General features: G+C 37.6%; 1 protein-coding gene across 1 annotated transcript in view; it reads left to right on the top strand.

Moving 5' to 3' along the window:
* The window catches only part of BRCA2 (BRCA2 DNA repair associated), a 34279-nt gene that overhangs the window by 8238 nt on the left and 1357 nt on the right, over nt 1–24684 (top strand). Inside the window, exons 11-27 of the mRNA XM_077173805.1 lie at nt 2312–3490; nt 4156–8946; nt 9664–9756; nt 10696–10765; nt 11204–11625; nt 12616–12806; nt 13378–13565; nt 13915–14085; nt 14392–14743; nt 15437–15592; nt 17580–17724; nt 20524–20645; nt 21694–21895; nt 22122–22288; nt 22377–22512; nt 23158–23414; nt 23864–24007. Of these exons, the coding sequence (XP_077029920.1) occupies nt 2312–3490; nt 4156–8946; nt 9664–9756; nt 10696–10765; nt 11204–11625; nt 12616–12806; nt 13378–13565; nt 13915–14085; nt 14392–14743; nt 15437–15592; nt 17580–17724; nt 20524–20645; nt 21694–21895; nt 22122–22288; nt 22377–22512; nt 23158–23414; nt 23864–24007 (8786 nt within the window). The remainder of the gene's footprint in view (nt 1–2311; nt 3491–4155; nt 8947–9663; nt 9757–10695; nt 10766–11203; nt 11626–12615; nt 12807–13377; nt 13566–13914; nt 14086–14391; nt 14744–15436; nt 15593–17579; nt 17725–20523; nt 20646–21693; nt 21896–22121; nt 22289–22376; nt 22513–23157; nt 23415–23863; nt 24008–24684) is intronic.

The following is a 24684-nucleotide window of genomic DNA, read 5'->3' as shown; positions in this document are numbered from 1 at the left end:
GAAGTTTCATCCCAGCACTCACCATTCTGTGGTGAGCTTGTTTTTTGTTCTTGCTGTATCCTTTTTTCATTGACTTCACCTGTTCAAAATAGGTAGTTCAAAATGTGACAAATCCTTTTAGAGAAAGAGTGTTTCTGATTTCTTGAATTGAATGCAGAAAATACAGAAGACAAGGGGAAAATACTTTCATTCCATGTTTTTAGATCACATCAGTGAACAAGTGAAAGTGTAAATTTCAGTGGGAGGTTTTTTGATTTTAGTTGAGAAATGATGGCAGAAGGGGAGATTATTACCAGAAATTGGTGCAGCATGCATGAGTGTAAAAGGGTGCTGTAGGGATTCATGCTGGCTAGACAGGACGCTATATCCTTAGGATTTTATGTCTCCTTATCTGAATTGAATGACCTGCCCTAAAAATAAGGTTTGGTGGTAGTGTAAGAATTTTGAAAGAATCAGTTTAGAATTTGATAAGGAGAGCTGAGAATGGTAGCATCAGGAAGCATTGTTGCTTACAGAGTGATATAGGCCTGCTGTTTTTACACTGTAGGTCCAAATGTGCTGAAAATAAATGTGTTTGGTAGTAAATGTATTAATCTGTAATTAGCAAAATACTTTTAGAAATTAAGCACAAATTACTTGGTCTTGGTCTGTGTTCCAGTAGGTCCTATTACATTGCATACTGCAGTAGACAAGATAAGTTAATGTCTGAGAAAAATAAGAGGGAGAAGAAGACCATTTGTTTTAGAGTTGAAAATAACTTGCAAGTGTTTCCCTTTTCCTACATCTTCTCTTTTTGATAATTTGGCATTTGAAGATGCCCTATATAAAAAGGACAGGTCCACATTTGTAGCTTTCAAATGTTTGTTTTCTCTGGAATAGTGTCATAAAGTACAATAAGTTTTTTTAAGTGTGCATTTTGTTTTAGTTAAAGAAAATAAGATCATAATATATCACATCATCAAATAATATCACCCTCCAGTAAGTTTAGAAGTCAGAATTAATTTCCCTGATTTTTATTTTTCCCTGGCATGAGATTATTCAGTGTACGGACAGTATCTGTGCAGTCTTGCAGTTAGTCCTTGTTTTCTTTAATCCTAAAAAGTAATGTCTCTTGTTTAAGTAAAACAAATAAGCTGTGTCTATGTAGAAAGCTGTACTGACAGCTTACCACAGGATGAAAGGTTATGGTCACAGAAGTTGCTTCAGAGGAACCTACTTTAGTGAAGGAAGATGACCTACCTGTATGCTCAATCAGTAGTGTTACAGTTTCTTCTTTTTGACATCTCATTTACCGCTCAGGCAAAAAATAGAAAGTAAAGAGAATGAGTAACTTTCTATGCCTACAACATCAGCAGGAATCTATAGTGGATGTATTGCAAATAATTTGTTGTGAATGACCAAGTACTGGGAAATCTTCTATGGACTTCCAAATGGAAAATCTTTTGGATATTATGCTATTTAAAAGTTCTAGTAGGGAAAGTTTTAGAGTCATAAGTAAAAAAAATTATACCTAAAAAAAGCTAATGGAAAAAGTTAAGCTATTGGTTATGGGCATAAGGAAATCAGAGGACTGTTTTCTAGGTACTTTATTATGATTTCTGTGATACGAAAAAGCCTTAAAAAGCAGTCTATAAATGAAACCTGGTTTTGAATGTGGAATGTTCTGACAAGTGGGTCTCATTTAATACATTTGAGAAGGTAATATTTTGATTTGTCATGTATAAGTTCTACATAGTAGAGTTTGGGTTATTTTTCCCCCATTGCATGTTATTTCTAAACACAAAAAATTTTCATTATTTTTCTAATATTTATGCCAATCATGGAACTACTTAAAGGCTTCCTAATCAATTAAAAGACTGAGACTACTTTTAAATCTTTCTAGATACTGTACTATTTTATATCATAGTAGAAGACAATTTAATAATTAATCTTTATATAACAGTAAATTGACAGCTTCTTAACTTATCTCCTACCTATCATCAGGTGTAAATTTTGGAAGGAAAATATCAATATATTTATCTTGTCAAATTTACTACTCATTCTCTGTCTGTAGGAGGGAAAAACATACTCTTTTGAGGCAGCCAGGTTTCATCTTGGCAGCCTTAGCCACTGCAGAGCTCACGAGGCCAGGGCATTTACATGTATTTCCTTTGCCTCCTGTTTCCTCTAACATTTTTCTTTACCAATTCACTCCTGAGTAAAGGTAATGACTGTAAAATTGAAAGCTCTATTTACCAATACTGTTCCCAAGTTATTTCCTAAAGCTGATTTTCTTACTTCTTTTCCTCTCTCCATCTTCTCTAAACTCTAGAGTCAGAGGTGTTAGATGGCTTACTGGGTGAGATGGATAGCTTTGAGGACACACTCAATATGCCAGCTGAATCCAGTGGAACTCTTCTGCTGATGCCACGTGCTCTGGATGCAGTAGAGAAATACGAGATAAATCCAGATAAAACACAAGAAGAGGGGAATGTTCCCTCTCAGCAGCCTAATGGAAGAAAGAATGGCATTTCACAGGAAGTCAAAACAAGTAGCTGGACTGAAAACAGCCACTGTACTCGAGTGAACAGTTCTTTACTCCAAAACACCAGTGAAGATACAGGAGATGATAAAGATGGCTGTTTAATAGGACATGAAAAAGAATTGGAGTCTCTTAGGAACTCAGGAGATGTGCATGATTATAGAGCACACAAGTCCTTTGAGAATGAGAGGCCTGTGAAAGAAGGTGTGCACTCTCCATCAAGCCAGTGGTCTCAACTGAATTTGTCTGGTCTTGACGAAACTCACCTGGAGATGTCTGTCTGTAGCTCTCCACCCTCCAACTTACATAGGGAGGAAAATTTAGAAGAAAAGTCATTACTAATGACCAAGGATGATGCTGTGGAAACATCTTTACTGAACTCTTCAGGCTTGTTAAAAGCACAAAAGCTGTTGAGTGTGGATTTGTCAGAAAAATGCTGTGAAATGAAAAACACTGAAAACAACCCAACATTGGAAATAACTCCAGTAAAATCTGTGTCATTGAGTGTTCAAGATCCAGAGTTAGTAAAAGGATGTGCAGCTGAGGTTTCCAAAATGAGCTGCTTAAACTGTAATTCTTTTTTAATTGAACATGCAAATGTCACAGAGTCTTCTGTAGTCCACCGTGACAAGCTTTCCACACATTTAAAAGCAGCTTCCAAATCTGTCATAACTGATGTTCACCCACGTTTGTGTGGTGCCAAATCTCCAGATAACTGTGATGACCTACATTTAATAAATAGTGAAAATACTCTTACAAAGTCTGGTTTTAAAAACCTGAAGATGTTACCGAGTCTGAGAAAGAGATCCAAGAAATTTATTTATAGACTAAATAATACTTTACTGTATCAAGAAGAAAAAATACAAAAAGAAGTAACCTCTGAATCACCTATTCATACTGCATTGCCGCATTTGGAATCTGATTCATACGAATTTAGAGGCTGTCTGGTGGCCAGTGATGTTGAACAAGGTACATTATTAAGCTTTTCATCATTTGTGGAGGATTCATTATTTATTATGAGCCTTTCATGTAAATGTTTTAGATAAAATCATGTAAAATCTTGTGTTTGTGGAAAAGGAGCTGGGCAGTTGGGAATCAATCTATGGGATTGTTCTGTTATACAGTGATACAGATAGCATTATTTTCAAGTAATCTTGTTATGACTTTTTTCCTAACAGGTTGGTTTCTGGAATAGAAACTTCCACCCTGAGCCATTATTGTAAATGACAAGCTTAGTTATCTTTTTCAGTGCTGTTTTTACTAGAAGAATTACTTTAAATTACTTTATATTAGGAGTTGAAGTCCTTTAAATTTGAAACAAATCCTTATGTTGAGACACAAGGAGTTGAAGCCCATCTTTTGAAATTTCATTATAAGTAAAAATTTATTTATTGTTTTTTACCTGGTACCATTAGCTGCAGCAAAATCTCTTGTTTCTGGCTGTTAGAATATAGGTTAAGGAGACCTCCAGCCTTGTCAAGGCATTTGCATTTGAGAACAAAAGTGATACTTTGGGTTCTGCTGTTAAGCTTGTATAGAAATGATCTAATCTGCCAAAATTTTATGAAAATCTGAATCTACGTTTGTTTGAATAAATTTATTCAGATTTTTCTCTGTAATGTCTTGTCTTGTAGACCACTTTCTTCCTGCTGAGAGAAAGCATTTGGAATCAAATACGAGGACAAAACACTTCAGCACTTCTACTTCAAAAATGGATATAATGGATAACTCATCTGATAATTCCTTCAGTGATAGGCTGATACAGCAAGACCTGAGAGACCTGGGGGAAAATGCAAGAGAGGATCAACCTGCTGCATCAATAAAATGCTTAGAAGGATCTAATACAGTGGAAGAAGACACAAAAAATTCTTCAAATAATGAGAGTCTTTCAAATATAAAACGTAAAGTTCTGACTTCAGCATGCCTAATGGCAAGAAAACGTTCCAGATTTCTTCCTAAAAGCTGTGCTTTAGGGAAAGGTGAAGAAGATAAGGACATGAGTACTAAGGTGAACGATGGAGCTGCTGTACCTCAGAGCCTGAAAGAGCTTGGGTCTTCTCCTAGGGACAAGGAACTCTTGGCTGATATTCACAGTGACTCTGTATCTGTGACAAACAGCAGTTCCCATAATACATTATGTCAGATCAGTTTTGGCATAACTGGAGTCAGTAGTGACTGTTGCAATAAATTATCACCCAGTAAAAGGCATTTTACAGACCAGAGGTCAGGAGTTGACTGTAGAGAAGTACACAGACCCTTGGGAATTAAGTGCTCAGAAAATGACAGTACTGTATTAAAACAAGGGGAGAAAACAGATGCAGCTGCCTTTTCAGAGGATGTAGCCAACAATGAAGACCCAAAGCCAGCTGAAAACAGCAAAAGCCCTCAAGCAGCTGCATTCAGTAATGTAGCTGTAGACATTTCTAAAGAATCATTAGATTGTGTAGATAATAATTCTTTAAATGAAGTCACTTCTGCAGAAGATAAACAAGTAGCACCTATGTATTCCAGCAAAATGCCAAACAAGAACCTTAAGTGTAAAGGGGAATCATCAGTGAATCTTAATGCATGCAGTTTGAATCTGGGCTTCAGTGGCTTTCAGACTGCTTCTAATAAGCAGATTAAATTCTCTGAAGCCAGTATAGCAAAAGGCAGAATGCTGTTCAAGGATATTGAAAATGAATGCTTTGAAGGTTCTTCCATGGAAAGAGTCAGAAACATTTCACATCAAGTTAAAAAGGAAAATACGTTATTCTCAGATTCAAAAAGCAAGCTGGGCAGTAATTTATCTGATTCTTCAGATTCACAGGCAAGTTTTCTTGAGCCCAGGCATACACAGCTTACTCAACATAAAGTTGGCTTGTGTAAAAGCTTTCCTAGAACTCCACAAGCCTTGCAAGAAGCAAATCAAACCTTGACAGCAAGCCAAGAAGCTGAAATTGCTGAACTTTCCAGTATCTTGGAAGAAACAGGTAGTCAGTTTGAATTTACACAGTTTAGAAAGCAAAGCAACACAATACAAAGTCATGGCTTGCAACAATTAGGAACTGTAGAAACAAATGGAACAAAGAATGTAGAAAATATTTCTGAAACAAGCAAAGATGTGGGGGTTTATAGCACTTTTAAATCAGAAAATCAAGTAGAAAACGACAAGTACTGTACTCAGGAGGAAGACACAAATGAAGACACTGAATTGGTGAAACATGAAAAAGAAAATGCAGTGTTTTTCCACGAAAATGATAAAAAGATTACTTTTACTAACTTAGACATAAATGAAAGTAGAAGATCTGATAAGAGCTTTCCCATAGCTAAGCAGGACAGCTTTTCTAATTTCATAGGCTTTACTTCAGCTGGAGGTAAGAAAATAAATATTTCAAAAGCAGCTTTGAGTAGGTCTGCAGAGCTCTTCAGAGACTTGGATGATGATAACTATTTGTTCAAATCTTCTGAAACTGGTACTAGATGTCACAATTCAAAAGGATCTATGTCTTCTAACAGTCATTTTTCCAGATGCCTGACAAAAGAAAGCAAAGAAAGAACTGTTCGTGTTTCAGATTTCAAAAGCATTAATGCTGTTTCCCACACAGGTTCTGTTTCCTACCATGCACAGAAGAAAAATGAGGAAAATACTAGTACAGCAGTCAAGGAAAATATGGAAAACAAGGCAAAAATATCAGCAAATAATACCGAAAGTGTTAGCTTCAATAGTATTAACAATGTCAACAGCCTGTTAGCCACTAAAAATCATAAGCAGAATTATGAAACTTCCAAACAAATTTCAAATCGAGGGGATGATGAAGGCAATTTGCCAGACCACTCATTACATGTAACATGTCTAGAAGATGCTGTTACAGTTGCAGAAGAACACAGTTTAGGTACGTCATACGAAATGGAAACCCAGTCTCCTAAGCAGGAAGGAAAAGACAGAAAGGAAGATGAATGTTTGTCACCAAAACTTCAGGCTCCTGGTGGTGATACATCCATTCCTGATGCAGCTTTGGATCATTCTCTGCCCTTGTTCAGTGTACAGTGCGGAGAAGAAGATGTAAATGTTTTGGAGAACTCTGATAAAGAAAAAACAAATTGTAAAAATATGGCAGAAGACACCACTCATGATAAGGACCTGCTAGTGAATGAAAGCAGAATAAAAATAGGTTCTTACCATCATTATCAAATACCTCTTGAACAAGAAGTAAACACGGGGAAAAATGAAGTGGAAGGAAGTTATCTGACTGGTTTTCATACTGCTAGCGGCAAGAAAATAGCAATTGCTGATGGATTTTTGGCTAAAGCGGAACAGTTTTTTGCAGATGTTGATATAGGAAAGGAACATAATGACAGTTTTGAGAATCTCATCAAGAAAAGGAAATGTGGCAAGAACTGTCTTAAAGACTGCGATTTATGTATTGAAAACATTGCTCAGTGTGACTCAGAAAAACTCAATTTTAATGAAAAGCTTGTTGCTGAAGAGCTTGGAGACCAGTTTAATCAGGCAATAGAGAGCAGTCCTATTAAACATGCTGCAGTTCTTGATCCTGCTAAAGTAGATACATTTGTTGACCTAGGTGAAGCTTGTGAAGGCAGTTTGGTAACTTCTCATGCGCATAAGAAAGATGACATCAGACCTGGAAAGTCAGAATTGGAATCCCTTCAAGGACAGAAGAGCGATGCTGTAAGTAGAACTCATTTGTCTGAAGATGGAAAATTCCTTGCAGAGAAAAAGTTGGACTGCTCACCAAGAAAGAGGGATGATTCAGAAAATATAGATGATTTTCCTGTGCACTCTGCTGCATCTCTGCATTTAATAAAGGTACCACATGACCTTGAAGACAACTGTGTGCCTAGAGATAAAAAAAATACTTTATTTGTTGAGGAGAGCAACATTAAAGCTGATCGGTCACTCCTTTTAGATGCAAAAAGTAGCTGCTCTTACATGAATGGTGACAGTAAGGAATTCGACTTAGAACATTTAAATGAACCTGCTGCTGATAAAAATTGCTTCACAGACACCATAGCCAGTGCTTGCCAAAATCAGTCACAAGTCAGTCTTTTTGATGAGGAAACTAGTTTTAACAGGTTAAAAGAAACAACACTTAAGGCTGAAAAGCAAAGGGGGGATCTGAAACAAACCGTGTTTAGCACAGCAAAGGGGAAAGCTGTGTCTGTTTCAGAAAGTGCATTAGCAAGTGTCAGACAAATGTTTCAAGACTGCAGTGGGGCTGTAAAATATGAAATTGAGCCCAACTCAAGAAGGAATCAAACAGAAATTGCTAGAAATTCATCTGTAGTCCTTTGCACTGAGTGTCCTAATTTTGCTAATTTTTTTAATGCTACAACAAGTGAAGAGGTTAATTCAGCCACATCCCAGTTTATTGAAGTAAATGCAAGTCCTGATGAAGACAGTCACCAAGAAGGAAACACATCTGCAGGTGCAAAGTCTGCTTCAAATTCTCAGAAGCAATCCTTTGAGCAGAATATTAAGCTTTTAGGGCACTTTGTTCCAGATAAGCAGATAAAGCCATCAGATGCTTCTACAAGCAATTTTGGGTTTTTTAGTACAGCAAGTGGAAAGCCTGTACAGCTTTCAGAAGAGTCACTCAGGAAAGCTAGACAGCTCTTTTCTGAAATGGAAGGTAATCATTCACCACATGTACAAGAAGCATTTTTAGTTGAGGAAGTTGTTGAAAAGTCTAAAATGCACACTGAAGTACTTCCTAGGAAAATGCAGATAGTGTCATCAAAAGGGCAAGAAGATACCAGCCCTGAATTGATTTCAGATTCTGCTTTTGGCTTCAGCACTGCTAGTGGAAAGCAGGTAAAAGTTTCTAAAGATGCCTATCAAAAAGCAAAGGCAATTTTAGAAGAATCTGATTACTTTTTGAGTAGTGGGCTTTGTACTACAGATCAGCCTAGTTCAATTAAAGACAGTGGTCAACGTGTGAAATCTTTAACAGATAAGGTGATCTCAGAATTCAAAACTGAGAAAAGCTGCAATCAAGACTCTGACTTTAAAAGCATCTGCCCTCAGGAAATAAAGTATTTTCCAAGCACTCACCATGTCAAAATGCCTGAGCACACACCATACAATCAGAAAAACAAGCAGTTAGCATCATTTAAAAATAACTTTCAGCAAGAGAAAACTGAGTCTTTTGGAAAAGGGCAGCTGAATCTGTGGTCAAAACCAGAGTCTGAAGCAATTTCATGCAGTGCTACTGCTAAAGCAGAAATTAATACTAATCTTCTCCAAAGTCCAAAAAATTACTTGGAAATAGAGGCTGTAGAAAGTGCAAGAGCTTTTATGGAAGACAGTTTTTCCAGTTCTGGAGTACAAATTAATGCTGCACAGACCTTCAGTGGCAGACCAGATAAAAACTTCCAAAAGAAGACCTTTGGGAAGAGGCACTTTGAAGAAAACAACTCACTTGGTAGGTGTTTTATCTTACATATGTTCAACTCTATATTTCTGCACAGTGGATTGGTTTAGGTTTTGGGGGGTTTTGCATGTCACGTTGATTTTTAGTTCACAGAAACGTTCAGGTTCTCTCTCTAGGTGTCAATGGCAAAAACTCTTCTTGCTGCAGGGTGGTTCATCCAGTCTTTCCAGGCTTAAAATATGCACAGTAAAAGCTAAATTTGTGATTAGTAATTTTGAAGTTGTACAGGTTTGCTGTTTTACCATAAACTTACAGAAGAAATCTGCTGCTCCTTTTCTCTCTGAGCACTTTGTTCTTTTTTTCCCCTCTGTACAAATCTAGTGTTTTTTCATTGAAAAATGAGTAGCAGTATTTTCATTTTCACCTTTTTGTGCATTGTAGGTGAGGACAATGTTTTGCTTGTATCAAGATTGCTAGTTTGATATGAAAAATAATCGTAGGTCTAAGAGCAGTTTCTTGCCTTTTGAAAGTGATCTGTCTAGGCCTGAAGTGTTGGTACTTGATGGTTGCACAGACCAGTTCAGGGACCTGGGCTGGTTGAAAACTCCTTGTGGAAGGGGAGATGAAAACCTGAAAACTGACCTGAAAACTTGCTAATTCTACTTGCTCTGACTTTGGTGTTTTATTTAGAAATTCCAGTGATGTTGTCCTGATTGATAAGAAACTTGAAAGGAACATCACTTTTAAAACTCTGTGTTTTTATTCTAGGTGAACCTCCAATTAAGAGGCAGCTTCTGCTTGAATTTAACAGAACAAAGAATTCCCCCAGGTCTTTGAAAGCTTCAAAAAGCACCCCTGATGGTAATTTTAGTCATCTTGTGTTCTAAGCAGTAATCCAGTGTCAGTTGTTATCTTGAGAATTCTTCAATTTCCAATAACCTAACATATTTCCATAACCAAACATATAAGTTTGCTTAACTACTGTATTTATCAATGTAGTCATAGAAATTCAGGAAAGCTGCTGTGGTAATGTCTCTGCAGAATTGAAATTATGTGATTAATGATTTGCCTTATTGCATAGACTCTAAATATATTCCTTCTGCAAGAACTCTGGTTTAATTTCCAGTTCAGGAGGAATTTACCTGCTCTCTCACAATCCTAAATCTCACAAATTCTAGTCTCAATGGGAAGAATGCATTTTATTGATTAATCTACAGAATATATTTTATTGATTAACTTTGTGTAGGTACTTACTGGTAAGATACTTACTATATAATTACTTCTCATATGAAACTTCCTCTTTGCAGCCTAAGGGCATAGCACAAGTGGGTTTACATTCCAGACAGATATGATTTAGTTACATTGATAATTCCAACATAAGCATATCCTTCAGAAATGGAAGGAGGAGTTTGTGCAAATGTGCCTTTTTTTGTTGTAATGTCAAATAAAAGAATAAAAGTTGCTGAAAGAGTTCTAAATTGAATGGTGAGCCTACCTGGAGTCAATATGCTAAACATTTCCCTTTCAGGAGCCTAAAAATATCTTGATGGCTCACAGACACAAACTCTTGAGAGCTCAGTATTGTGAGCACTTATCCCTTAGATGTCTATGGGAAGATGTTTAAAAAACATTTTTGGGGGCAGGAAAGAATAAAGCTATTTAAATCCACTCTGAAGACTTTTCTATAAATTAATTATTTCTGTTAATTTTCATTAATATAGATAAAGCATGTGGCGGTAAATTTCTATCTATCTATGTAATGTGACATTTCAAACATTTTTTTTTCTAATTATATTACAGGCATTTTCAAAGACAGAAGAAAATTTATGTACCATGTGCCTTTAAAACCCATAACTTGTCAGCCTTTTGGGTGAGAAATTTTAGAGTTCCTCTTTGTAACTGTCTAAAAATATACAGTAATAATTTACTACCCAACTTTATAAAAGGCTAATCATTTTATGACAAAATAAATATTAACTTACCATATTAAGTTACCATTAAGTTAGCATGTGGTCTACACATGCTACTGCAGTAGACCAGTGAGATGCTAAACAAACTATACATTATTACTATATTGTAATAGTACTATATTGTATAGTAATATATTACTATATTACTATAAACAAACTATATTACACTGTGTCTTTTCTCAGTAGATGGAAGTATTCTGTTTAAAATATCAAAGACTGATATTTTGTCTTTTTATTGATACTGAATTGAAATTTGTATTACTAAATTAAGAATACAAAACTCCTGAGTTTTGTCAGGAAGATGAAACCTGTATGCTTAAATATTTGCATTTCCGTAGGTCAACTAAAGAACGACACGAAGTCAAGAATCCTACCCTTACCCTGCCAGATCAAGACTTCAGAGGATTCCAATCCAAACCTGCCATTTTTCAGCACTGTGCTCTCAGGCACTCTTCAGACAGTGCTGCAGGGCTTTCCACTCCCTGTAAAGCCTCGGCAAAAGAGAGCGAGGAAATGAGAAGTTGGTACAAATCTGGCAAAGCTGCTAAAACTTTTATTCCACCCTTCAAAACCAAGCTGACATTTTCTACATGCGAACAAGGCAGCAGCAGCAGCAAATGTGACTCACCCATCAGCAAAAGTATGACCAAAGAGATGGAACTAAATCAGATCCGAGCTGAGCAAAATACTGCTGACCCTCAAGATCAGCAGCCTTGTATCCAGCATGCAACAGACACTGACCTAGAAAATGGCAATTTAGGTATTTTCAGATTTTATTCACTTAACTATTGTGAATATGAACTATCAGAGCTGATTCTTTAAGGGGTTTTTGCATAATTTGCAGACTTTTTTTTAATAAAAAAGAAGCTTCTTGTTAAGGCTTTTTTTATTTTGGCAGGAAAATTAGGAAATTACTACTTTTCTAATATTTTATATTGCACGCCTAAAAGAGCATATCCTGTTTATCTCCAAAGTTAATTGAGAAGAAGGAAAATATTTCACACAGTGCTTAGAAACAAGATAACTTATGTTTCAGTTGATAGTAGATTTTTCTTATATAGCTCATAGAAAAAATAATCTAGGAACCTTGGATTAGCATTGCTATATTTCATTCACTTTTACAGAAGCTTGTTTTCCTTCTGTCCTCTAATTAAAATATAGACTTAGCCATATAAATGGTTGATTGTGTCATTTTCAAAGAGGCAGACTTTGAATACTCAACTGTTCCACTTAAGAATGTGGACTTATGCCTTCTAAGCTCTCTTGAATGCTCTGGTTCATCTGGTTACTTCTATAATTTACAGTCAAATAATCTGGATTTTTTTCAGAAGGACTCGTGTATATTTGAACAGGTGTATGAACATTTGCAGAATCAGATCCTGCAATAACAGGCCAAAATTTCAGGATTATGGATTCTGTAGTCATCAACTAATTTCTTTCCAGCTGGAGTTTTCTATGAAGATTGAGTTCAGTTTCATATGAGAAAAGTATGTGGGTGGAAGTTGAGTTCAGGGACTTATATAAAATTAATATGGATATGTAATTTGTTTTATATAAATATTCAAATTCCTTCAGTAATCACTGCCTTCTAAATGCATTAAACTGTTAATATTTAGACTTGCAGTTTCTAAAAATCTGCAGAGTGGCATAGAAAAAACACTGCTCTGAATCTGCTGGAGTGTGACTGTGTATCTTTAGTTGATAATGCTTTTAAAAGGTTTTGATGTTTTGGGATTTTTTTAAATTGCAGCTATGGCCAGGATGGTGTCAAATCTCCGCTGTGCCAGAGATCTGCAGGACATGAGAATTAAAAAGAAATGTAGGCAAAATATTCATTCACAGCCAGGCACTCTTTATGTCATTAAAACATCTGCAAGCAGTAGAATCCCTCTGAAAACTGCAGTGGAAGAGAAGTCTCCTAGCTTTTATTCTACAGAAGAGGTATATTGATATCTTTTTATTTTCTGTCTCACATCTGTTTCTCAAGACTAGCAAATAAAAACTCAGTAGCTTTTGAATAGATACATTCTTCAGTTTTTAGATAAGTATTTACAGTAGGTGTTACACCAGTTGCTACAGTACTTAAGTAGCATATATCCAGTTTTTAAAACTATTCCAAATAATAAAGGTCATAAATCTCTAGTGTTATAATCAAACAAGAAAAAAATCCACCAATTAAAATGCATATGAAGAGATGGTTTAAAAGAACAGTTACAATTTAAGCTTAGGTAAATCTATATGAAAATGCTCTTGCTTTTAGTACTGTGAAAGTACCAAACCTATTGAATTTTTTTAAACACTTTCAAAGTACACTGTGTTGCTGTTCTACTAAAACAGTTGTTGGGAATCCTCCATTTTCCATGGTTTACATACGAAATGGCAAGGTCAGACAAAAGCTGTCTCAACCTTAAAGAAATATTTAATCTGAAATTATAAGACCGAATATTTAAACTGCCTGTTGAATACTTACTGGATTGTCATTATTTTGTCTTTTCCATCTGATTTTTTTCAGCTGTACACATACGGTGTTTCAAAACAGTGCGTACAAGTTAACAGCACAAATGCAGAATCTTTCCAGTTTCTCATCAAAGACTTTTTCAGTAAGGAGTATTTGTTAGCTGGAAATGGAATGCAGCTTGCTGATGGAGGATGGCTAATACCTACAGATGAGGGAAAAGCTGGGAAAAAGGAGTTTTACAGGTACTGTTGCTTATGAACTTGGGACAGCTGTGCTATTTATAAGATAGCAGTTCTCTTGTCTCCTAGAATAAATCCAACACAGTGGTGTTTTAAAGCCTCTGAAATTTTTACTGTTTTTTTACTGTGCATTTTTAGTACACCTCTGTTGCTATAAATAAAGATACTATAGGATTGTAAATTTGCTATGTAGATTAATGTTGCTAGTGATTGATCCTCACTGACCATTAAAGAAAGCAAAGTCAATTTGGAAAATTTCTAGAAATTCTTCAAAGGTGTAAATAGTCTAAGTAATAGAGAAGTTAAAATTTGCAGTGGATTTCAGGTTAATTTATTAACAATTTATCTGCAGAGCCCTCTGTGACACTCCTGGTGTGGATCCCAACCTAATCACAGAGGCCTGGGTTTATAATCACTACAGATGGATTGTATGGAAATTGGCAGCCATGGAAGTGTCTTTCCCACATGAATTTGCTAACAGATGTTTGACACCAGAAATGGTCCTGTTGCAGTTGAAATATAGGTACGTGTATATATATTGGGAGCTGTAATTTGTGTTACTGTGTGCCTTCTGTTTCATCAGGATTACAAAATAAGCACATCTGCCTTGCATTCACTACTTAGCAGAATGCTTGTATTGTTACACTTACACACAGCAGCATTAAAACCATAGTGTGTGTTACCTGCAAAAATGTAGAAAACATTTGCTTTGCTACAGTGGTGCTTAATCAGGTAGATGAGTAGCCAACACTTTTCTACAAGTGTGTTTAAATAAAAGCAATGTGATGGATTTTGTTTGCTGTAACTAAGCACAAATTCTTTTTTGTAGGTATGATTTGGAAGTGGATAAAAGTAAACGATCAGCAATCAAAAAAATAATGGAAAGAGATGATGCAGCAGGTAAAACACTTGTACTGTGCATTTCCAAAATCATATCACTGAACACAGTTGTATCTCCTAGCAGCAGCAATAAGAACATGGAAAGTAAAAAAGCAGCAGCTTTAATTGAAGTTACTGATGGCTGGTATGGGATCAGAGCTCTTCTGGATCCACCTCTCAAAGCTTTCTTAGAGAGAAGAAGGCTGACTGTTGGTCAGAAGATCATAGTGCATGGAGCAGAGCTTGTTGGTCCTCAAAATGGATGTACACCACTGGAAGCCCCAGATTCCCTTATGTTAAAGGTAAATAAAATATTAGTTCAGCTTGATTGGATGTGACTGAGAGAGGTGATAAATGCTGCTTAGTTGAGCCGTATTTTGTAAACAGAGGTTATTGGGGCTTTACAAACAGATGGAGCATTGCTGGAGTTTAATAACCAGATTTGTAAGACATCATTCAAGGGTGTTATTCAGTATGGTTTGAAGAGAAGTTTGTCATATAAAATTCTGCCAGGTTTTGCTATGTGTTTTGGCAGTTCCGGCTCCTTACTTTGGTTAAACACCAAGTTGCAAAAAAGTATTTATCCATCTCAGACAATATGGAAGTTGGAAGAATGGGGGGAGGAGAGAAACCAGTGAGAGGGTGAACTGGTGGGGGAAGGCCTTGGTTTATTTGAGGTTAGTTAAAGAGCTTTAACTTTAAAGAGGGTGAAGTTTCAGCATAAGACTGAAATTGCTACTCTGGTACAAAGCAATGGTTTGTCTTATACATTCTGATTTCCCAGAGAATTTTAACTTTTCCGATTTTTAGATTCTGTTGAAAATACATTCTTCAGTGTGAAAGGAATTAAAATGTGATCTGCTCAGGTGCAAAAGTGATATATTCTTAGTGAGGTCAGTGTGAAAATAGATATATAGATATTCCTGTAGATAAAATGTGTTGATTAACTTTGCCTTAGCAGTGCCAGTTTCTCATTCACCTTTTCCCTTGCTCAGATCTCAGCGAACAGCACCCGCCGTGTGCGATGGCACACCAAGCTGGGATTCCATCGGGATCCCAGACCTTTCCCCGTGCCTTTGTCGTCGCTTTACAGTGAGGGCGGTGCAGTGGGCTGTATTGATGTGGTTGTTCAAAGAACTTACCCTATTCAGGTAAGGTGTAAGTATTTTATTCATCTAACAGGTTTCTGTGAGATCTCAATTATATTAATGAATTGCTGTATCATTTTTCAAATCAGACATAATATAGAAAGCTATTTTTTTTTAAGATACCATTATGTGTAGAATAATGAGGAGTGGTTCTTGCATTGTGCATGTATTTAGTATTTCAGGATTGGTGTATCCTGCTATAAGAAGAATTTAATTTTGTGTTCAGTATCTTTTGGTTGGCTTTGCTTTGAGCTTCAAAAAGCCAGAAAAAATTTAATTTCAGTTCTGTACCCTAAAAAGTACTGCACTTGTTTTATTATAAACATATTAACAAAAAAGTTACATATTTCTAAGCATTTGTAGGATTACTTTTTCTTACGTGTAGCTGACTGTATTGTTTAAGTTCTATATCAGTGAAAATACAGTGTGTAGTTATGGTGTAAAATAGATTTAAAATCTTAAATACCACTTGATATCCAGACATTTTAAATACTGCAGTCAGACTTCACTGCAACTACTTGGTTTTATAACAATACCAGACACAAAAAGAAACAATATTTCTGTTAGTAATCAATCTTTTTAATGTAAGCAGTTTAACCAGGACACAACTTTGATATTTTATTAGCTTTCCTCAGAGCAGGTTATACTTGGCATGTATATCTAAGACTGTTTTTTCATTGCCTTCTTTCTAAGGTATTATTTTATTGTTGGTTGATGTAGAATGAATTCTGCAAAGGTATTTGGTTTGGATCATTACTTTGCTATTTAGATCATTACTTTAATGGAGGAAATTGCAGCACTTATTATGTGAGCTGCCTGGTTGAACCCACCTTTATTTAGATCTCAGAAAGGGAACTGTAATCTGTAACTACATCACAATAAATGGTTTCCAGGCTGGGGAGGCAAATGCTTCTTCATATCTGGCTATGTCAAGAGATTGATGTACTTTTTTCTGCTTTAAACACTGAGACTCTTGCTCCAACATACCAAAATTATAGGAAGATTTGGGCTGTCTCCTTTTACATCAAGAGTCAAGGAGTGTAGAAATCACAGTAGCCTTAATTAAAGGTGTCAAACTGTGAGTAATGCAGGAGATACATGGTGTGCAATTAATGAGGTAGGCAGAGCCTATTTCAACAATTCACTGCCTCATAAGTATTGGTCCTGATACCTTTCCTTACCTTGCTTTCACTATACACTCCTGCTGCTTCTCTGTTCTCAAACTGGAGCTCACCTGTCCTGTTACTTAAGCAGCTTAATTCATTAAACTAGGAAAAAGTAACTAATAATAATATTAAGAACACACAATGAACTGCTGTCTATTGAATTACCAAACTGATACAGTCTGCTGAGGTCAGATATGTGCTAGACCCAGTGCAAGGGAGAAGACAGAACTGTGCAGAAAATGGGATTGGAAGGAAAGGGACCACTTTCAGCAGCCATGGATCTCCTTGTTTAGCTCACTGGCCTCTTCAAGTCAGCAAGCCAGTTCTGGCAGAATTCTGGACAAGCCTCTAGTCCTATGGCACCATCTCAGCAGAAAAGGTTTGGGAGCATCTGCAGAACTACATCATAGTTCTTTTACAGCATCTAACCCAGGGTGTTAGACAGTACAGCTGATGTGGAAAGACAGATTGGGTAGAATGCAGTCTGGTGTATTTTTTAGCATTGGTTTGTATCTTAATGTATCTACCAGTGGATCCATTCATCATCTAAATTACAACATTGATACCCACTACTTGAAGCTGTGTTTTCTTCAGCTGTTAAATCATCTGGGTTTGGATACTGCTCCATTCTGCTTGTTTTTGACAAGTTACCAACCAGTGCTGTGGGGTTTTGCCTTTTATCTGTTACAATGGAAGAACTTAAGGTCTGCTGCCTGTTCATTTTTAAAGCATTTTTGTTTAACAGTGAGTATGAAAGAGAAGCTAGATAAAGTTAAAAATAATCTTTTTAAAGTCTGGGTTTAGTTTTAATCTTTTCATTTCAGTGGATGGAAAAGACGTCAGCTGGTTCCTACATTTTTCGTAACAGCCGAGCTGAAGAAAGGGAAGCTGCCAAGCATGCAGAGAATCAGCAAAAGAAACTGGAGGCTCTGTTTGCAAAAATCCAAGCAGAATATGAAAAGCATGAAGGTAAAGCTTTCATTCTTCCAGAACATCTGTAAAGAACAGGAAAACATTTTGATATTTTCAGAAAAGTTAAAAGAACTTGTCAAAAATCTTCTCTGGTGATAGAGAAGCAGAGATAGGATTTTGGGTTGTTTTCTTTGTTGTTGTTGGTTTTGTTTTGTGTTGTTTGAGGTTTTTGCTTCCTGTGTGTCAAGACCTTTTGGTACAAAATGGTTATGTGCTTATTTGCATGGCTTTGCAGCTATCTAGGGAACCCTTTTGAACATAGGCAGGCCACTAAAAAATTATCCTTGAGGTGATTCTCAGGGAAATGCTACAAAATTGTAGAATTCATAATTTCATTCCCTTCAGGGACATGACACTGTAAGAGTTCACGCAGAGGTGGGCACTGCTAGGATGTGTCTCAGTAGACCTGGACACCAAGACTGAGCATCTTTCCTCATGAATAATTGTGTGACTGCATGGATACTGAGGTCAGTGGAGCTGCTCAGTGGGACAGGGACTCTGGTGACACCGGCCATGGAGAATGCTGAGTCACTGTATGCCCTTGGTTGGCAATCCCAGGCCACAGAGACCAGGGGAAATTCTGAAGCAAGGAAGACATACCCTTGGTGGAAGAGGATCAAGTTAGAGAACATTCAGGCAAACTGGACATATGTAAGTCCATAGCTGATGATGGGATTAACTCAGAAGTGCTGAGGAGCTGACTGGTGTCTGTGAGGCTGCTTTTGATCCTCTTTGAATGATCATTAGTTCATTGGTAGAGGTGCCTGGAGAGTGGAAGAAAGCAAATGTGTCTGCTGTATTCAGAAAAGATAGGAAGGAGCACCCAGAAATCTACAGGCCAGTCAGCCTTACCCTGATCCCTGAGAAGGTGATGATGGGACAAATAATCCTGGAAGCTGGTAACAGGCACAGAAGGGAAAAAAATATGATTTTGGAGTATTCAGCAAAGATTCACTCAGGGGAAGCCATGTTTGACCAACCTGACAACGTTCTGTGATGAAATCACTGGCTTGGGCAGTTGAGGCAAGAGCAGTGCATTGTCTACCTGGACTTCAGAAAGGCTTTTGACACTGTGTCCCTTAGGATCCACGGAGAGAAGCTGATGGGCTGGATGAGCAGGCAGGCAGGTTGATAGAAAACTGTCTGAACAGTAGGGCCCAGAGGGTGGTGATCAGTGGCACAAAGTCTCTGTGGAGGCCAGTAACTCCTGGTGTATGCCAGCGATGAGTACTGGGTCTAGTCCTGTTTTAACAAGTTCATTTATGATCTGGAGAATGGGGGGATGTACTTACAGCAGGTTTGATGCTGAAAATTAGGACAAATGGTGGATACACTAGAGGATTATGCTGCCATCCAGAGGGATTTTGGCAGCTGGAGAAACGGGCTGACAAGAACCTCATAAAGTTCAACAAAGCAAGTTGCAAATCTTGCACCTGGGGAGGAGCAGTGCCATGCACCAATACATGCTGGGTATCACCCATCTGGAATGCAGCTTGGCAGAAAGAGCCCTGGGGGTCCTGGTGGACAAGGTGAGGACTGTTGAGAAGGTCTTGGTGATCCTTCCCTTCTGTTTAGCACTGGTAAGGCCACATGTGGAATGCCATGTCCAGTTCTGGACTCCTCACCACAAAAGAGACATGGACACACTGGAGATACTACAACCAAGGGCCATGAATGTATTTAAGGAATTGGAGAATCTGACCTAGGAAAAACTGAGAGAGCTGGGACCATTGAGCTTGGAGAAGGCTCTGAGGGACATCTGATCAATGTACTTAAATACCTGAAAGGACAGTGCAGAGAAGATGGAGCTAGGCTTGTGTCAGTGGTGTCCAGTAACAAGACCAGAGCCAAATGGGTACAAACTGGAACACAGGAAGTTCCCTCTGGACATCTTTTTCACTATGATGGTTGACTGACAGTGTTGCCTGGAGAAGCTGTGAAACCTCCATCCTTGGAGATAATAAAAAGCTCACTGGACAGCCTTGGTCAGCCTTCTGTAGGGTGCTCCTGCTTGAGCAGGGGCATTGGACCAGATGACCTCCAGAGGTCCCTTCCACTTCAATATATTCTAATTCTGTAATGGCTGACACTGTCCACCTCTGCCAGTGATTTCCAACAGTAGTTCTAGCATGGAATTCTTAGCTGAAATCAGAGATGGCCTTGTAATTCTTAACGTCACTGCTATGACACTTCATGTGTTGTTTTATGTTTGGTAAATTTGTGTATACAGGAGTCTGCTGTGCTGAAGATATTCATCAAAATTCTGGCAGCAAAGTGACACATAAGGAGAGGGTAATAAAAGTTAACTTGGCATTTAGCTGATGTCCTGAGGAGGCTCTGTGTGCAGGCCTGTGCTGTCCCACATCTTGGTGTCTTTAAGACTTTTCTGCTGCATGAGAGGAAGACCAAGTGATGGACATAAAGGAAATGTAGTCAAGTATCTATGAAGGTTCTTGGCAGCCCATCAAATCTCCCACCCTCTGCTAAGCAATACTAGCCAGTGATACTAGTTACTAGCCTCCTAGCCACTGATACTGGCTACCCCAAAGTTTGTATAATATTCTATCTATGTTGTATTTAAATGAGTAAGATTTTTTTTCTGTATTTTCTGGATATGTATATATATGCACACACACACACACACACACACACACATATACACATCGATTCCTATACATGTGTTTTGTATTTTCATTCTGGCAAGGCCTAAATACTGCTGTGCTTCTTACATAATTATTTCTTCCTTCATTTTAAAATGTATTGGTTGTGCTCCACATAAAGGCTTTTTCTCAACAGAGAGAACCAGTAGAAGAACACCAAGATCACGGATTGTCACAAGACAGCAAATCCATAATTTGCAAGATGGTGCAGAACTTTATGAAGCGATTCAGAATGCATCTGATCCTGCTTATATGGAGGTAACTGTAGATACTACTGGGTTAATTTTGAAAAGCTTTTGGAGTAAATTAAAATTTAATAACTTCTGCTGAAATTGACCATTAAATTACTCTTTTGTTTTGCTGCCTTTTGATATTTTCTACAGCATGCTTATTGCTAAATAAATTAATATTAAAAATGTTGAAAAAAAGTAATGAAGGCTTGTTGTAGTTGATTAATATTATCTTGGATGGCAATTTTCTCTTGGTATAAAAATCCAGGATATAGCACAATTAAAAGTTAATGCTACTTGTAATTTTATTACTTTGCTTTGTCTTGCATATACAAAAACTTAATGCATCTCATCAATCTAGAGTTTCATACACATACTCTTGCATGCTGTTCACTGAATTGTTTGGATAATTATATTGTCTTTGTTGTCTTCATTCCCTGTTCCCAGTTAAATCACAACTTTTAAGAGTTTATGCCTTTACTAATAAAGACAGAGGTGATTAGTCCCTGCAAGTTATTAAAAAATTAAATACATGCCTTGCCTTTTGCAAGTGAGGATCCTTGTCTGTCATATTTGATGAAATGGTAGCTATGTCTCTGGAGCTGCATGTACAGAAATCTGGGTCTTGAAGTATTGGTCAGTAAAGTGATGTGTTTGATGCATTTTAGTGTAAATCACTGTGTCAGCTCAGAGACAGCAACCTGAAGAGAAGTGCAACTCTTCCTTTATTCTTCCAGAAATTTTTCCTAACATGTCTTCATATGAAACAGGCAAGCCTACCTGTTATATTAAATATTCCCCTTACTTACACACTCTCAAGCAGGATTCTCACTAGTTGTCAGGAAGGAACAGTGTGTAGTGTAATCTCTGCACAGACCAGAGAGCACCAGCTGAGTACCAGCAGTACCACTGCTGCCTCCTGTTGTTTTAATAGACCTCATTTCAAGTCTTAGTAGTGCATCAGCTGGAAATAAATTGCTTCTAACAGATGAACACTCAAGAAAGAGGCTATCTAAAAATCTTGTGGTTTTTTGATTAAGAAAAAAGATACTGAGTTCCACTTCTCTTGGTTGCAGGGATATCTAAGTGATGACCAATTAAAAGCCTTGAAGGCTTACAGACAGCTGATGAATGACAAAAAACAAACTCAGATGCAGGAACAATTCAAGAAGGCTTTAGAGTCAGCAGAACAAGAAGAAAACGGTTGTTACAAAAGGGATGTGTCTGCAGTATGGAGATTATATGTGGTAGACTACAGAAAGCAAGAAAAACATAAAGGTCAGTGCTTAAAAATTATTTATAACTTTTAACTAAATGTGGTAACTGGCCAGCATAGGTAGATTTGAAGAGTTTCCCAACAGTATTTTAGCTTCCATGTTAATATTTCCGGTTTGATTCTTGGTTTAAGGCTTTTGGATAGGAGGGAGTGCTGTAGATTTATTTTGTTTAAAAAGCCTTTAGGGTATGACTGAGCAGGTGACTGAGCTTACTGTGCTGTTGTCAGGAGCAGTGCTGAGTATCTGGCGCCCGCTCCCTGACGTGTGTTCCTTGCTGAAGGAAGGCGCTCGCTACAGGATTTTCCAGCTGTCAGCATCCCAGCCCAGGGGCAGGGCAGACTCCACCCACATCCAGTTAACAGCCACCAAGAAAACTCAGTACCTACAGCTAGCAGTAAGTGCTTTAAGTGCATACAGGTGCATCATTAAAATGTGTCACACTCTCCAAGTGTGGTAAATACTGAAGTTTTGTGTTTCATCAGATATCACAGAAGATGATGGTACAGATTTTCTTTCCAAGAAAGGCTCTAGAATTCACCAGTTTGTTGGATCCTTCTTTTCAGCCACCGTGTGCTGAAGTGGATTTAGTTGGAGTTGTCATTTCTGTTAGCAGAACAGGTACGTTGTGGACCACATTCCTGTCCTCCCACTGAATAAGCACTGAATTCTTGATTTCAAAAGTCAGAGTTATCTTGTTGTACCTGCATTTCAGGCCTGTGAAAACCTCCTAAATACTGGCCATCACAGTGACATGCTGGCAAATAAATTTGTATTTCTGAAGAAAAACTCTCTGCTTATTAGCTCAGGAAGTTAGTAAGGCAGGATCTAAGCCCAAAAGCAGCTTATATTTAAATGGTTTTTATTTATTTATTTTCTATAAATTGTGAGCCTAAGTTCTCACACATCTGTGTTCAGCATCTGCAGAAACACCATCATGCATGTACATGAACTCCTTCCCTCTTTGGTGTACAGTGTCATGGAATGAGTGGAATTCAGGCACTGGACTCATGGAGAGGGAGAGGTGGATAATCTTCTAGGTGAAAAGCAAAAGTTCTATAGGATTGTTTTTAAAGACATAGACTTTGAGTTGTTTCATGTAATCAGTAGGGAGATGGTGTAGAATATGAAAGAAGTATGAGATACCTGTCACCATGCAGATGGGCTGCCATGTAGCTCTTTCAAGATGCGTGTGAATTTATTTAGTAGATCCAAATCACCTAAAGAGATGTAAAGGTTTAATTCAGACTTTTTTCCTGCTTTTAGGTTTCACTACTGTGGTATACTTGTCTGATGAAAGCTATAATTTAGTGGCAGTAAAGATCTGGACAGATCTCAGACACTTGGCCATTGAAGATGTAGTTGTCCGCTGCTCACTCATTTCTGCAAGCAACCTTCAGTGGCAGTCTGAATTCAGATCAGAAATTCCCATGCTGTTGGCTGGAGATCTTTCTTTATTCTCAGCCAGTCCAAAGGAATGCTATCTTCAGGAGAAGGTTAATGAACTGAGAAGTGTGATAGAGGTAAACCTGTAGAAGTGTCATTTGATGGTTACTTTTAGCTACTGCTATGTTACATCCTTCAGCAAAAAGTCTGTTAGTATTGATAAACCTTTAAAACAAGTAATGCACATAACGCTGAATTTGAGGGGAATTTTCTGGGAGACAAAGTAAGATGTTAATGCAATTTTCCTGGGGAATTGAATGTCTTGATTTTTTTTATTTTCCAACTCATCCAGCAGATGAGTCGTGATGTGCCACAGAATCTCTGAGTGGCAAAAGATCTTGTACCTGTCAATAGGGAATCTGCCATGGACAGAAAGTGCAGGAATCTTCTGCGTTGTTGATTTGATATAAAATAAAATTCCGGTGGGATAATGATGAAAAAAGAAAGTCTTAAATGTAGTGTGTGTGGTCCTTACATAGTTTGAAAGCCAACTATTCTGCATTGCAAACTCTGTTCTCCCTTACAGAATGTGCCCTCCTTTTGCTCTGATGCAGAAAGTAAACTGATGAATTTGCTAGGAAGAAATCTCTTGCTGACACCCAGTTTACCTAAAAGATGTGGTTTGGAAAGCCCCTCTCTTTCCTGCAGCCATGCAGAGGATAGAAGTTTGGTAAGCTTCTGGTAATAACTGCTGTGTTTATACTGGCAGTACATGCAGTAAGGATTTAAGCAAGTGGTGAATGGTCTCACTTCTGTGTCCATGTCATCCAGTCTTTTTAGGGCAATGCAAGCTGATTAGAAGCTTTCTCTGTGTGTGGGGGGGTTTAGGATTATTCCCCAGAGGAGCCATGAGATAGATTATCCTTCCTCCAAACACTATGTGAACACTTCCCCTTGTGGCCTGTGTTTCCACAACATACTTTACGTATTTTGAATTGATGTGAGTAAAATGAATCATCTTTCTTTATAGATGATCTAGTGCTTCTTTGGTCCCACTGTGAAGATTATCCAGTGTGAATTTCACAGAAGGGAAAAATCTTGATCTGTACATTCATTTTTATTTCAAGGCATTCTGCAGTTCCCACCTTTGTTGAGAGAATTTACTTCCTGGTCTTTTTATAGACAGTGTTTACTATTTCTAGGATTTAATAGGGATGTCACCTGGAAAATGTATTTTAGCAGTCTTGACAAAAATTGATTTAAATAGTACTCAAGTTTCCCATGAAAGCTGCTGGTGGTGAGTTGCTTCTGACATGGAATACTGAGCACAGTCAGAACAAAAATTTTTCCTGCCATGAGTTGCAAGGGAGGTGGAAACACCCTGGTGTGGTATCAGTTCCTGGGGAC

The sequence above is a fragment of the Agelaius phoeniceus genome, chromosome 2 (assembly GCF_051311805.1).
Source record: "Agelaius phoeniceus isolate bAgePho1 chromosome 2, bAgePho1.hap1, whole genome shotgun sequence".
Taxonomy (NCBI): Eukaryota; Metazoa; Chordata; class Aves; order Passeriformes; family Icteridae; genus Agelaius; species Agelaius phoeniceus.
Note: the sequence above shows the minus strand (reverse complement) of the source record. Positions and strands in the feature narration are given on the sequence as shown.